General features: G+C 39.5%; 1 protein-coding gene across 5 annotated transcripts in view; it reads right to left on the bottom strand.

Annotated features, from left to right (window-relative positions):
* The window catches only part of Lmpt (four and a half LIM domains protein limpet), a 59,727-nt gene that overhangs the window by 9,492 nt on the left and 35,355 nt on the right, over positions 1 to 14,880 (bottom strand). For 3 of the 5 annotated variants that reach the window (XM_090156507.1, XM_090156508.1, XM_090156509.1), the window contains 3 exons: positions 11,613 to 11,793; positions 10,071 to 10,304; positions 9,795 to 10,010 (listed from right to left, as the gene is read on the bottom strand). In XM_090156507.1, the coding sequence (XP_090012633.1) occupies positions 9,795 to 10,010; positions 10,071 to 10,304; positions 11,613 to 11,793 (631 nt within the window). Of the gene's footprint in view, positions 1 to 4,198; positions 4,220 to 8,017; positions 8,279 to 9,794; positions 10,011 to 10,070; positions 10,305 to 11,612; positions 11,794 to 14,880 lie in introns of those variants that run through there. The other 2 variants (XM_090156511.1, XM_090156512.1) reach the window with 2 other exon arrangements.

Genomic DNA, 14,880 nt, shown 5'->3' with positions numbered 1-14,880 from the left:
TTAAAAATCGCATCTTGATAGTTTCGGCTTTTGTACGTAGGCTAGCAAACCTTAATTAATGGTTTATTCGTAATCTATAATGCTACAACAACGTGATTTTAGATTGTAACGCTTCCAGAAGACCAAATTATATTTCATTACATTCAGCCAAAGCGCGCAATGACATCATTGAGAAACCCCTCTATGCAGTTGCGGACTGTGACCCAAAATATTGGTGGCCATTAGAGCAAAGGGCTCACCCAGTGGCGTAGCAGGGGGGGGGGGCACCGAAGGGGCACCCAAAGTATTAAAATAGATTTTTTTTGGTTTATATATTTAACTCAATATTGTTGAAACTTGAAAAGTTAAATAATTATATTATGACTGATAATGATTATGTATCGTTTGAAAACAAGGTATATAAATGCGCTAGGGGGGCAGCCGGGGGAGCGCAAATTTTGGTTTTTTGATTGGTGCGCCAAATATCCTCGCTACGCCAGTGGGCCCTCCAGAAGTATAAGACTATAATTTAGTTTAAATAATGTCTAATAATTACGATGGCCCACTTCGGTAGAAGCCCACAAGGCCCACAAGGCCCACTTGCCATCGGGCAAGGCCACCCCCTATGTACAGTCCACCACTGCCTCTATGACCTTATTTGGAAATAAATATTGTACTTTTTCTAAGAATTGTTTGTCAAAATACAAACCATCCGCGAGATGACAACCAGGAGAAGCATTCGGGTACATCAAATTCAAAGTGGCGTTTAAATATCAGGTAGAAACGTAACGTTAACCTATTTATTCATCTCGAGAAAGGAAAAGGTACAAAGCCGCAACTGCGCCTTTGACAGTCGGGGTAACATTACAATGAAGACGCCAAACGGCCTTCGAAGACGTGTTAATTTTCAAGAAACTAAAAAAGCCCGACGACTCAAGGTCGAAATCTTATATAATTCAAATCAGGAGACATGACGTTCAAATCTAAAATAAGGAGAGAAGACCCAGCTGGCTCAGTCAGTCCACGCTGATCTTCGAAACTATAAAATAACTTTTAAGCCAAACATTTAAGATATTAAAAAAATATATTTAAAATATCCAGAGAAATAGTTCACCTTCTTAAATGTAACACAGAGATAAGGGTTTCCAATCCCCCGTCAACCAAAAATAAACAAGAAAGATACAAATTTGACGTAGAATAAATATTTGAAACAGCAAAAAAGGTTATCTTTCAGTTACACTTCGCAATATTTCTTTTTTAGCGATTTGTTTCTTTTAAAAACTGGCGGTAAATTTGAACGCGGGGGTTTTTCGAGGTGCTTCGAAGTCTATTTTGGGAGCGGCGCGTATAGAGAGCGAAGGCTCCACACACCTCTTTTTACAATAAATTAGCGAATGCGAACAAGAACCCGTTTTGTATTTTTTTTTGTTTCGCGAAGAAGAAAAAATTAGAAGAGCGTGTAGTGCCAAAAAGATCCTTTTTTCTTCCGAAACTCGAATGAATTAAGCTCGAACGAAATGAGGACATTTCATTTTTTACGTTCGCTTTTAAAAAAATCAACATTTGAGAGAATGCGAAGAAAAAATGATGTTGGAATTCGGCTTTAAGTTGAACCGTACAACCGCGCGATTTTTAATTAAATACAAATTCATTCCTGGAGCCGACATTCCCGATTTGATATACGCTAGATTTAGTTCAGATTACAATTCGAAGAAAAAATTGCTTTCAGATATTTACGACGATTATTTTCAAATAAATGTTTTTTATTATTTTAATTTCTCATAAAAGATGACGGTAATTGAAGACAAATTTTGAATTAACAGCGTTTCACCACATATGTGTTCAAGATGGCGGCCATCGCTCAAGGCGGCGTATAATGGAGAAATAGGGGTAGACAATAGACTCTCATTGACGTCACGCGAAAGCTAGGGACAGTACACTATTTAGATACGAATTTTCATGAATATTTTTTTGGAATTTTGCAAGCCGTCAATTGAAATAACTTAATATAGAAATAACGTCATTACAGCGGACCGCGGGCGCAATTTTAATGCTTTTTAAACACGGGTTTCATCCAACCTGTAATTGCTTCAATGTCAACTCCTCCCGAAATGTTTTTAATTAAGAATGCCAGATCGCCTACGTAAAACGCTAGATATTTCGTCTTCTATTAAACGTAATAGTTTTTTCCTATCGTGGCTGATACCCACGTTAGGCGTGGATACCAAATATTTCATATCCGCGGAGCCGCCACCTATTTACAATCTAACAATTGATATCTACCACACCATCTGTAAATATTTCCCATACCTATTTAAAAATACCTTATACGCCCTAATATTTAAATAATCGAGCGACCTACTTTAAAATTGAATTTACTAAATTACACTTATTTCGAAAACTAATTGCAGATGGCATCGTCATCGCGGTTATTTTTAGAATGAATAGAGAGGGATGAGTGTGACGGGAGAGGAAAAGCGGAGGGATGGAAGATGCTGCGGAAACAAATAAGCGGCTCGTACAGCAAATACGTTATTATCAGAAAATTAAGCTCTTTAAAGTTAGAAACTCGCTCTAATTGCTCGGAGTGGTTTCGACTTACCCTATCCGTTTGAAATACCTTTCCGAAACACCACCAATCCAAACTGAATCGTGTTTTCAGGAAAAACTCTCGAATATAAAGAAAAATTTGTATTTCAAAATCGCAATAATAACCGCGTAAATATCGAATTATCTTTGCATATTTTGGTCATCTAAAGTAAACCGGATCGCGACAGGATTTTCAATTAACACCTTTGAATCGCGGCGGGCCTCCGAGTAGGATTCAATTAGCCATCCCACTCCTTATCCGAGAAAACAATTAACGGGCCAGTTGGGACATTACCAGACTACACCATCGCAATTATTACGTCAATAAGGGGTGCAGATTTGTTAGACAGTTGGTGGAACAATTGTTTTTTTTTCGTTTCTAGGGGAAATCGTTTCGTAACCTATTGAGAAACAACGGTAATTCGGTTCTTCGCCGTAACTGCCCACACGAGTATCCTCGTATAACAGGTATAAAGACGGACCGTGGGTGGACGTAGCTAAAAATTGTAAATCCCACGATCCCGACTTTTTAAAACGAAACTGGAAAAAGCGAGGACAGTTAAAATAGAGAGGTCAATTAGTACAAATACGCCGACTAAAGAACCCTATAACGCGGTGCAATGAAAGGGAATATAGCCCGCGAGAAAATGCAAATTCGGAAACTGTCAACCTGAATTGTCAGACTATTCCGCCATTGGAGAAAATATTCAATACGGTCGAATAATGGGAGAGAATATTTAAGCGGCGGGGCCTGCTTGGTAATATTCCGTTCCAGGGTCTCGCTTCTAAATGGTGGGCGTATCTCGGCGGGCGCGGTCAAAAGACGGCCAAAACGCTTCTGTGAGCCCGCTCTCGACGAAGTGTATTTTTTTGTCTCTAACGTCTTCGCTCTTTCATAACCGAAAGAAAACGACTTTTTGCGAAATGATCGTACGCGCCGAATAATACAGAACTTGCCTCGTCTGGAATTTACGCGAGTTTCAACCTAAAGTGGAAATTCGTCAAGGATGTGACGAAACGACGCTTTCCATTCTCTCAATTAAAAGTACCACGACACGTGACTACACTAACAAGGAGAGTACTGGAGGTATTTATTGCCGATTTTGTTCAAAGTCGGCCGTAATGTAGACCTATATGAGATATCAAATTTCCCAAAAGGAGACGTTGCACTACCCATTCGATTTGCTATGGCAACCGAAAATGTTTTTGACCACTTAAAACCAAAATAAAATTTTTTTTTCCTTATTTTACCCCAAAAATGTTCCAATTTACCCAAACTTGATGAAATTTACCTAAATGTGGTCCAAATTACCCCTTTCGTAATTTTTTTAAGAATTTTCGTAGCTAGACCCTGTGAAACCGAGAAAATCCTATGCTTTTTTAAATGGATAATTTTTTGTTTTAAGTGATCAAAAACATTTTCGGTTGCCATGGCAAATGGAATGGGTAGTGCAAAGTCTCCTTTTGGGAAATTTGATATCTCTACATTACGCCCGACTTTGAACAAAATCGGCAATAAACACCTCGGGTACTCTCCTTGTTAGTAATACGATTAAACTGATTACCGGGATTGCGTAAACGCTAAATAACAGTAATGACGACTAGGCGAAATAAAGGAGAAATTCCTTACCTAATGGACAATCCTAAAACAGCGTCCAAACAACGAGAAATCACATTTTGTCTGGCGTATTCGCGACTGAGTGGAGAAGTACAAATATAATGAGGATAATTAGGAGTGAGGGGGGGTTGACCACCTTTAAACACTCAAAACAAAGTAACAATGAAGCGCCTGTTGCGTTATGAATGATTGAACTAAACGACCGCGACTCGTGCCAAAATTCGTTCTGACCATCCAGCACCAGCAAACGCCGCCTCGCGTATAAAGAACGGAGAGCCTCTGGCAACGGCGCACCCCGACCGACGACCGAGTCAAACGTCACTAGAAGGAAGGGCGAGAAGCCCGCAAACCGTACCTCTCCCCTCACCTCCCAGTCAAGCGTCGGGCGAGTTGGCGCTTAAGCGGGCTCCACGAAGGACGACCGGCGTTGCCCGTTTGAAGTGGAAGTCTACTTCCCGTTAGTAGGTGAGCGGGGCTCCGTGTAGGTTGCGGGAAGGGGCAAGTGGCGTTCCTCCGCAAAACCCGAGAAAGACCTACATAACTCGTCCGCCCCTGCACATATTACCCCCCCCCCCGTTTAGCAAACCTACACTTTCAGTTTCACTACTCGGGGGGGGGGGTGGCTCGGATGCTTTACATTTCACCTCGTTTTAAGCCTTTTACGACGCCCCAGTATGAAAATTATACGGAGTTTATGTATAATATGGTTTGGTATTTTGGACGAAAAGGTGAAGTGTCGTGACATTTTGGAGCAGTTAGGCATACATATGATGGATGGATGGAACCGACTCTCTCTCCCCTCCACCGGGCTAAAACCTTTTAATACCGAACTCGCCGAAAAGATAACGCGTTCTTTATCTTATCGACGGACGATAAGTGCTAAAATGTCTAGTGATCCGCGTACCCTTTATATTGAGTAATAAAGTTTATTTGTAGAAAAAATAACACGCTCGGTACTAAATATTTAATATTAAAATGTCATCGCGATTTTTAAAAAAGAAACAGCATTTTGGGAGTTTTTCGGTACAGCGCAATTAGGATACGCGTCGAAGGTTGAGGCTGACTACGCGGAACTAATAAAACCTTGGGAAGTATATTAAGGCTTTTCCGAACGTAATCAGCTCTTAGTGGACCGCAGCCTTACGTATAATAATAACCTAAAAATAATTCATCGCGTATTTGTTCAAAATGTCAAAGCTTTTAGCGATAAATAGCCAGCCAAAGTGTCCGCTTTGACTAGGATAAGAGTACGACGCGACGTATAAAAAATAGGTCAAATTAATTTACTCCTTATAACTAACGGTAAAAAAGTAAGAAAAAATGAGTCTAATGGATGGATGGATGATACGTAGACGGGCCACGCGCGGGAAGAGAGATGATTAGTTGACATCCAGTTTAATGAAATAACCGATGGTTCGTGACTTGGTCCAAATTACTCCTAATAAAAGTCACTGGCGTTAAATAGACGTCGAACACGCTACGCTCCCCAGACTAATTACGAACGAAGTTATACGGATACAGAATGGATAAGCCCTCGTCTAATCAGAAGACATCTCTAAGTGTATTTTGGCCACAATTAACGAGACGGAAGCCAGAACGATGTCACCGGGGTAAACAGCGAGGAGAAGGGGACGACTAAAGATTAGCGGAAACGACCGAAAAACGGAAGAAACGGGGCGTAAACCGACTTCCGGTGGTGGTGTAAGTTGTACTTTTCGCAACGCCAAACAAAAAGGAAGGACCTGATCCAATAATCTATGAACCCGCGAAATATCGTCGGACGCTGTGGAAGGGAGTGGTCGCCGCGGACGAAACAAAATATGACGGGGCTGACAGACTCGGGTCAAACGTGGTTTGCTGACAACGAATCAACCTACATCGCAGGACGCGGTCACGAAAAACGGAAGAATAATAATCTGGCGGGATCGGAAAACCAACGCCTAAAGAATAGTAAAGTACTATTCGGAAACACCTCAGCTCGAGCGGGAACGATTCCAATATACCGCGACTTTCTTTCCAAAAAGCAATATACGCGGATGCTGGCGCCATCTACTCTTAACGTTCGAAACTACGAAGTTTTCCATAAGTAAAGGCGGAATTTTTAAACCGGATATTTTAATGACCAGGTAGACTAACCCCAAATAACTTTACGAAGACCCCAATTAGCGCGATTAAATTAATAATTAGTACAAAAAATACTCGTTTTATCCGCCAGGAGGGCTGAGTGATGGAAATTGGCATCCGAATGTATCTTTGTACGGCGGGGTAGCCTGCTCTCGAAAAAGAGAAGGATGAGGAGGAAACAGAAGCGCTGACGAACTTATTCAGTCATTAGATCGGCACGCGCCATCGGCGGCACCACCGAGGAGAGTCAGCCATCGCCAACGCCGGGAGGGGGGCGGCTCCGGCGGCGGCGACGAAAAGGCAACTGATAGGCTAAATAAACACGATCAAAATAGAGCCAAATATTAAGGCCCCCCCCACAAAAAGAAAGCCCCAGATGAAAGACAAATATGGATTACGATAAAAACATTCTCCGAATATTTCAAGCACTTCTGAAGGAAAAAAAACAAAAAATGTCTTTCATTTTCAAAGGCGTTCTTAATTTAGAAAACAAACCTCGTAAAAAATAGGTAGGAATTATAATCACTTCACAATCATTAAATAAAGTTTATATTTAAAATTCGGCAAAACCGAAAACTGGTTGAAAAAAACCATGGTTGGCCTTAGAAAAACCGTGAAAATTAATAATATATGTAACTGACATTTAATTTCATCTATAACTACAAAAATAGTTATAATTAATATTTTCTATGAAGCCCCTACGCGGTAAGCTCACCCGCAAAGCCAACTGCTGCCTTTTGTTTCTCCAAGGTTCGCCACGGGGAACTTTGAGAGGAACCATAAAGTGCTTTAATTTGCTCGACGGGCGAGCCTAGGTTGTAGCGGCTTATAGAAAATATAAACTCTTTCGCTTTAATAAATGGAAACAAAATTCCAAGTGTTATTTTTCAAGGTCTTTCTAACGGAGAAAATATTTTTCATAATAAACCTTCCTTTTATTCATAATCCTATCTTTCCAATTCAATAATTTATCAATCGTGTAAAATTCATAACTAATCCCTACCGTACGCCCTACCGTTCCATAGCGTGTAAATTAGTCAAAAAGATATGATATGAAGTTGCAACGCGCGCCTAGTTCCAAATCCTCGCAGCCACCAAAATAAACTTTCAGTGCAATTAATGATATGTTGGGAAGAAAAACGCTTTTTATACCGCAGTTGTAATTAAAGCTGGATTTAATTGTTCAACCTCCGCGCGTTCTTCTTACGCAGGGGGGGAATTTCTAGATGGACGGAATTATTTACTGGAGAAAATAAAAGGGAAGAGGCTAGGGGACGCTAGGCTGCCTTTTTATGTTACCGACAAAAATTTGGCAATGGAGACAATTTTTTCATACCACAAAAATAAAAGTAGAATTTTATAATGGAATATATAGAGGGGAGATAAGCTGACTGTTACGGGGAAGACGGGGATAATTTATACACCGTTACATTTTCTCCGAATCCCGGTTTCAGCTAATCTTAAAGGTTTCCGCAACAACCCGGGACGAATGAAGGGAATGGAAATTCCTCCCTTAATACTCTCCGCTTAGGACGCGGAAACGTTTAGCGCGTTACTTTCTTTAGCTTTAATAAATGTTTATAATAATTCATTCGTAACCGAAACCAATAAGAAAAAAAGATTTTAAAAATCAGGATTTTTTAATCGCATTTTTGTTTAAATTTAAGAATTACAAAATACCCGCAAAAGAAAGTAAAGAACACTCACCAAAAACCCTTAAAATTCCGTCTAAATTTACTCCAGTCAAAATCCTCGCTTTTAAAACTTAATTAAAAGATGGTTCGTACTTCGTTCGTTGGATAGAAAGTGAAAGGACAGAATAAGGGCTCTGAGAGAGTGATGGCAAAAATCAAAAATGGTTGATACGCGACGATTCGAGAGCGAGAAATGAGCGTCGCGCGATAGGATCCCCAGGAAATGAGAAGTCGCGCCACGATATCTGCGAACGAAATCGGGGCTCGATCCCCCCAGGGAGAGAGAGGGGGGAGTGTGTCACTCCGTCGACCCTTTCCCTTCCGAAAAAAAAAGACTTCCGTCGTGACCCTATGACGTCACGAAACCCTATAATTAGGTGTCCTTCAGTGGCAGGAGGCCGCGGGACAATTCGCTGACGCGGAAGCTTAATTTTTAGCAAGCCCCCCCCCCCCCATGCCTCCTTCTCTCATCCGGGACGTCCCGGATTCCAGGTGAAACAAAGGCGAAAACACACGTGTACGCGAGTCGCCGCGCACTCCCTTCTACCATTCCCCGCGAGGATGCGAAACACAGTGAAGCGCTTAAAGGATCAAAGAGGGACTGTACTAGATCCTTCCTGGGACCTCGGAGAGGCTTAACCCGTGGGCGACAGACACACGCCTATTTTTAACCCCCCGCTTAATATAAGCGGATTCAGTTATACGCGTTTACTATTTTCTTTCGGTACGGAGAATCCTCCCGCGGGAATCCGTCGCCACGGTACCACGTCGCTTGGCAGCGCTATTAAGGGCTTAAGCCTTTCTCCGTAATTAACCGGTAACGTTAACTAAGCCTCGCTTGATTGGAGTCAAAAATAAACAGCGAAACAGACGTAGAAGAGCGGTGCTCCCTCCCTTTCAAGCCCTTTGATTTGGAAGGGAAGTATAAGTAACGCGAGTTGGAGTTCTTCCCAATGTTAGAGAATGAGCCAAGCCGAAAATTTATCTCTTTCGCGGCCAAAAAGTGTCAAACAACACCAATATTCAAAACCAAACTTTCGGCTTTAATCAGCGCGCGTATTAGCGAGGGCCCGTGATTGGGTTTAGTTTATTTGGTGTCGCGGTCGTCGCCGTTCCAGCTTACCCGGGCGTCATTTGTGTCGAAAACGTCGTGATAAACGCCTCGAGACGCGCATTTGTCAATAATATTTAGCAACAGGCGCTTGTCTCCTTCCGAGGGAATCGAGGCGAATATAGACGAGACATTAATTCTTTCAACCAAAAACACGTTAAGCGAGCGAATATTTTACGCTATTTTAAGTTTTTTTCTAGCCATAGCGGATCCTTTAAAAGAAGCTCGTTTATAATTCTCAAGGTGGTCGACCCTTTAAGCCCAATAGGATGCTCTCCTAAAAAGCCTCGAGACATAGAAATCGGCGCTCTTTAAAAATAGCGAGAAAAAATATTTAAATATATTCCGCTCGAAAGTAAAAGTCGACAGTTCGCTTAAAAGTGGGAGCTATGGCAAATATCGTATACCATGGCTACTTTGGCCTTTCCGCGAACTATAAGAAGCGTAATAGGGCGCTATTTTCGAAGGATTAAAGCCCCATTTTCACGCTCGCTGGTATATCGGGTAAAAATCGTCAAAATCCGCTTCAGCTATACACTTTTTCACTTTCCGCGTCGATCTGTTTCAAACAGATATTCTAGCTTTATTTTCACGCTTGCGAGTGGCGGAAGCGAATTTTGACGATTTTTACCCGCTACCAGCGAGCGTGTAAATGGGGCTTTAGGAATGGTAATCTCACCTCGTCACAGGCCGAACATCGAGGCTTAAGTTGCTCCGCGTAATGTCTTTCGCAGAAGAGGCGCGTCTCCCGGGCGCAGTACGTCAAGTCGACCAGAAGTTCGTCGCAGGCGGTGCAGACGAAACAGGCTGGGTGCCACGCCACGGTCTCGCCGAACTTGGGAGCGATGATGGCCAGTTCACCGGACACCATGGTTCCGCGGCACTTATGGCAATCCTGGGAAATCAATTACATTTAGTACGTATTTGTACGGATAATTCGAAACGGAAGACTCACCAATGAATGGTCGAGGGCATCTCTGACGTAACCAATGTCGAGCGCTATTTCGTTTCGCGCGTTAACGAACTCTTCGTAATTGGAATAGTATTCCTTCTCGAGGAACTTGCAATAGGCCAACGCCAAGTCCTGCTTGGGCAGCTGAAGGATTAACTGCTTGTCGCGGTACTTCTCGCCCGGCGTCCCTAAGCGCGGCACTTTGTGGTTTGGAAGCTGGCGAAAATATTCTTCTATCTGTAAATTGAAAAACCGACGATCAATACGAAAAATACGCCAGAAGAGAGCATCGTTAAAAAACCACGCTAAGGAAATCAATACGCCAAATAATGAAACCTTTCGCGCATTTCCCACCGTCACCCTAAAAGTGATGAATCCGAAAATACCGCTCCGTAACCATAGGGAACCGCTCTCTCCGTAAATAATCCGAAATGGATTGCCAAATGATGTAAACTATATCGGCAAAAAATCAATACTAGTCACAGACTTCAAGGAATGTCCGTCTAATTTATTTCGGAAAAAAGGGCTAACTTAGACACGTTGCTCTAACGACAGTCTGCTAACTTTATAGTCAAATAGAACTGATTATACCAATACCCTTCCTTCGAACACTCTGCCAACTACGCTTCAGCATCGGTTTATAGACGCAAAAAAGAAATGTATTTCATTGACGGAGAAGACGCGTTAGAGTTTATATTTAAAGCGACTTTGGCGGTAGATCGTAAAATGTGATTTGACTACAGATTTCCTCTCTTTTCTCGCTAACTGACGACGGGACGATAAATACGAAGGGAAGAAAATAGGATTATTATTAGGAGGCTGACTAGAAAGAAGTATTCGAGCTAAAAGGCGCTCGACGATCGAAAAAAATAGCGGGCTCAGTAAGTACACGGTACATAGAGAAAGAGAGAAGGATCCCTAAAAAGTGCTTTCCCAGCTGTCGCGATTCGACGCGTGGATAAAAAATGACGTCGAATAAAAATAAAAGGCTTCTTTTTGGGAGAGCGTTTTTGATACTGGGCTTTTATAACTGACGACTCTCGAATAGGGACAACGTTTTACCGCCAATCAAATCAGCCCTTAAAAACAAAAAGGATTTTATACGTTCGTTCAATAAAACCTTCTTAAAATGAAAAACTATGTCGATACGCGATAGCTTAGTAACTTTTTGGAATACTAATAACAAGTCGGCTTATTCGAAATACGAGCTAAAACCCCGAAGGAGGATTGTCGCCGGAAATAGAATGTGGATGACGAATCTACCGCTTTCATTTCCTTCGCCCTTAGATTTCTATCCTACAGGATTTCGCGTCAATATCAAGTTACCGTTTGCCAAGAGAAAATAACTAAAATTGGTTCCGGTCCACGGCTCTGAGCAACAATCATCAAGGGTTGACCTAATGAGAATTGTATATTTCCATCCCACGCGAACAATCGAAGCTCGAGTTAGAAACTTTTCCCAACTATAAGCCTTTCTTTTAGTTTCATCGCGTTGATTTTGCGAGCGTAAGGGGGAGTCAAAAACAGGTCTGACGGGATACTCACCTTTTCGCTGGAAAGTCCGGGAGGAACCCAAGAGTATCCTTCTTCTAAGCTTCTCTCTTTGGAGATGTTTTGTTGCGGGTCGGGCGCCGGCTTAAAGCCGATTCGGTCTCTCACGTTTACAAATTCTTCGTGGTAAATGTCGTGCGCTTCTCGTGGACATTTGCAATTGTTGCACACTTTTCTGTAAAAATTAAACATTTATACCTTTAGTTAAGGAACATTATAAATTAAGGAATATCTAATTTAAATAATTTCCCTTTCCTTACCAAATTACCCTAGAACATTTATTGAGAAATTTGTACAGAAATTAAATTTATTTAAATTATACATTTATCTAGAATGCATATTTTTTAAAGTTGGAAAGTAAATTAAATTTATTTAAATTATACATTTATCTAGAATGCATATTTATTAAATTTGGTAAGTAAATTAAATTTATTTATACGCATTCCTGTGGAATATTTATTGAACAATTTCCTAAGGAAATGAAGATTTATTGAGCAATGTATAATTTAAAGTAATTTCATTTCCTTACGAAATTTCCAATTAAATATTCTAGATCAATGTATAATTGAAATTTCATATTCTTACAAACTTTCTAAATAAATATTCTATCGCAGTGTACTATCTAAATAATTTTCATTCCCTTACCAAATTTCTACATCAATGAACTATTTAAATAAATTTAATTTCCTTAAATTTCTACAGCAATGTATTATTTAAATAGCTTTAATTTTTTAACCAAAATTGGAAATAAATATTCTCGAGCAACGTATTATTTTACATAAATTTCCTTCCTTACCAAAATTCCATCCATATAAATATTATCGAGCAACAGGTTTAAATAAATTTAATTTTATTATCAAAATCCTAAATAAATATTCTAGAGCAACGTATTATTTAAATAAATTTCATTTATTTACCAAAATCCTATATAGCAACATATTTAAGTTTAATTTCCTTATCAAAATCCTAAATAAAAATTCTAGAGCAACTTATTATTCAAATAAATTTAATTTCCTTGTCAAAATCCTAAATAAATATTCTAGAGCAACTTATTATTTAAATAAATTTAATTTCCTTGTCAAAATCCTAAATAAATATTCTAGAGCAACTTATTATTTAAATAAATTTCGTTTCCTTATCAAAATCCTAAATAAATACTCTAGAGCAACTTATTATTTAAATAAATTTCGTTTCCTTATCAAATTCCTAAATAAATACTCCAGAGCAACTTATTATTTAAATAAATTTCGTTTCCTTATCAAAATCCTAAATAAATATTCTAGAGCAACTTATTATTTAAATAAATTTCGTTTCCTTATCAAATTCCTAAATAAATACTCCAGAGCAACTTATTATTTAAATAAATTTCGTTTCCTTATCAAAATCCTAAATAAATATTCTAGAGCAACTTATTATTTAAATAAATTTCGTTTCCTTATCAAAATCCTAAATAAATACTGTAGAGCAACTTATTATTTAAATAAATTTCGTTTCCTTATCAAAATCCTAAATAAATACTCTAGAGCAACTTATTATTTAAATAAATTTCATTTATTTACCAAAATCCTATATAAATATTCTGGAGCAACATATTTAAGTTTAATTTCCTTATCAAAATCCTAAATAAATATTCTAGAGGAACTTATTATTTTAATAAATTTAATTTCCTTGTCAAAATCCTAAATAAATATTCTAGAGCAACTTATTATTTAAATAAATTTCGTTTCCTTATCAAAAGCCTAAATAAATATTCTAGAGCAACTTATTATTTAAATAAATTTCGTTTCCTTATCAAAATCCTAAATAAATATTCTAGAGCAACTTATTATTTAAATAAATTTCATTTATTTACCAAAATCCTATATAAATATTCTGGAGCAACATATTTAAGTTTAATTTCCTTATCAAAATCCTAAATAAATATTCTAGAGCAACTTATTATTTAAATAAATTTCGTTTCCTTATCAAAATCCTAAATAAATATTCTAGAGCAACTTATTATTTAAATAAATTTCGTTTCCTTACCTATATTCTAAATAAATATTCTAATTGAATGCATAACTGAAATAAATTTAATTTCCTGTATCTATCGTTCCTAGTTTGCGTATAATAAATTATGAAAATAAAGGCGCTGGTTTTTATATTTGGCATAGATTTGGGTCGCGCCGATCGAGTCAAGTGTGAAAGCACGCAATCTTCAGCGTTGGTGACACAACGCGGAGCGACAAAAGGGAGGCAATCACGACACCATCTACGTACAATATTGACTGACCACTCTCCGGGATAGTTGGTCAGAGTAGATAGCGCGCCATAGAAAACTAAATAAGGATAACACACCCAAGAGTCGTAGTGGCATAGTGATACTAGAGCGTCTGGGCCGTCCGAGGAACGTCCAAAGACGATCGCCAGATGGAGACGGAGGAAGAGCTAGGTCACGCCATGTCGCCGGAATATGGAAAAGGGATCATCCAATAGCCACCGGACGTTTTCTCTTCAGGGACACCCGAGAATCAGGAAAACGCCAACCGCGTTATAAAATGGATGGTCACGCGAACCTCCCTACTGACCGTCCTGGCATAAGGAAACAGACGGGACCTCTACCGAAATATAGGACAGAGCCCGATCACTTTCAAAATGCATACTTTACTTTTACATACATTAAACAGATTAAATAGAGAACCTGCAATTGAATAGACAATTTAAGCCGGTTCTAGAAAACGCGTAGAGAAAACATGTACGGTAAACAGTCCGTGTATATTCCTACAAGTTCCCCGACGCGTTTTTAGCGCGGACTTAAGACTGTCAATAAAGACTAAATTCAACAGTTTATCAAAATCTTTACGTACGGCATCGTACGTGTATTTAGCAAGGGTGGCGTTCGCGCTGAAAGAAACCTCTCACTCGCCAACGTTATACTTCCGTAACTAGAATGAGGAGTCAATATGAAAACGCAACCTTCCTATGACCCCGTCAAATGATGGATGTGGCCATCTTGATAGTGGGCAGGTACTACGGGGTACGAATGCCAATTGGTTTTTACCACTGGCCCGAAAGATAAAGAAATGGATGGCGTTACGTGGTACGGGGACGACAGATAAAGAGCTTGTTTGATGAATGTGACGCGCCTCGATCCGCACCTTGTAATTACTTCGCGCCAATTACGTTATTAAAATATAATGGAATGATTTTTTTGAACGAATTGGCCGGCTCGCGACGAGAGCGATTTAATTAATGATGATTGATGAAATAATTGAGCCAACAA

The sequence above is a fragment of the Leiobunum rupestre genome, chromosome 8 (assembly GCF_980474605.1).
Source record: "Leiobunum rupestre chromosome 8, qqLeiRupe1.1.hap1, whole genome shotgun sequence".
NCBI classification, from domain to species: domain Eukaryota; kingdom Metazoa; phylum Arthropoda; class Arachnida; order Opiliones; family Sclerosomatidae; genus Leiobunum; species Leiobunum rupestre.
Note: the sequence above shows the minus strand (reverse complement) of the source record. Positions and strands in the feature narration are given on the sequence as shown.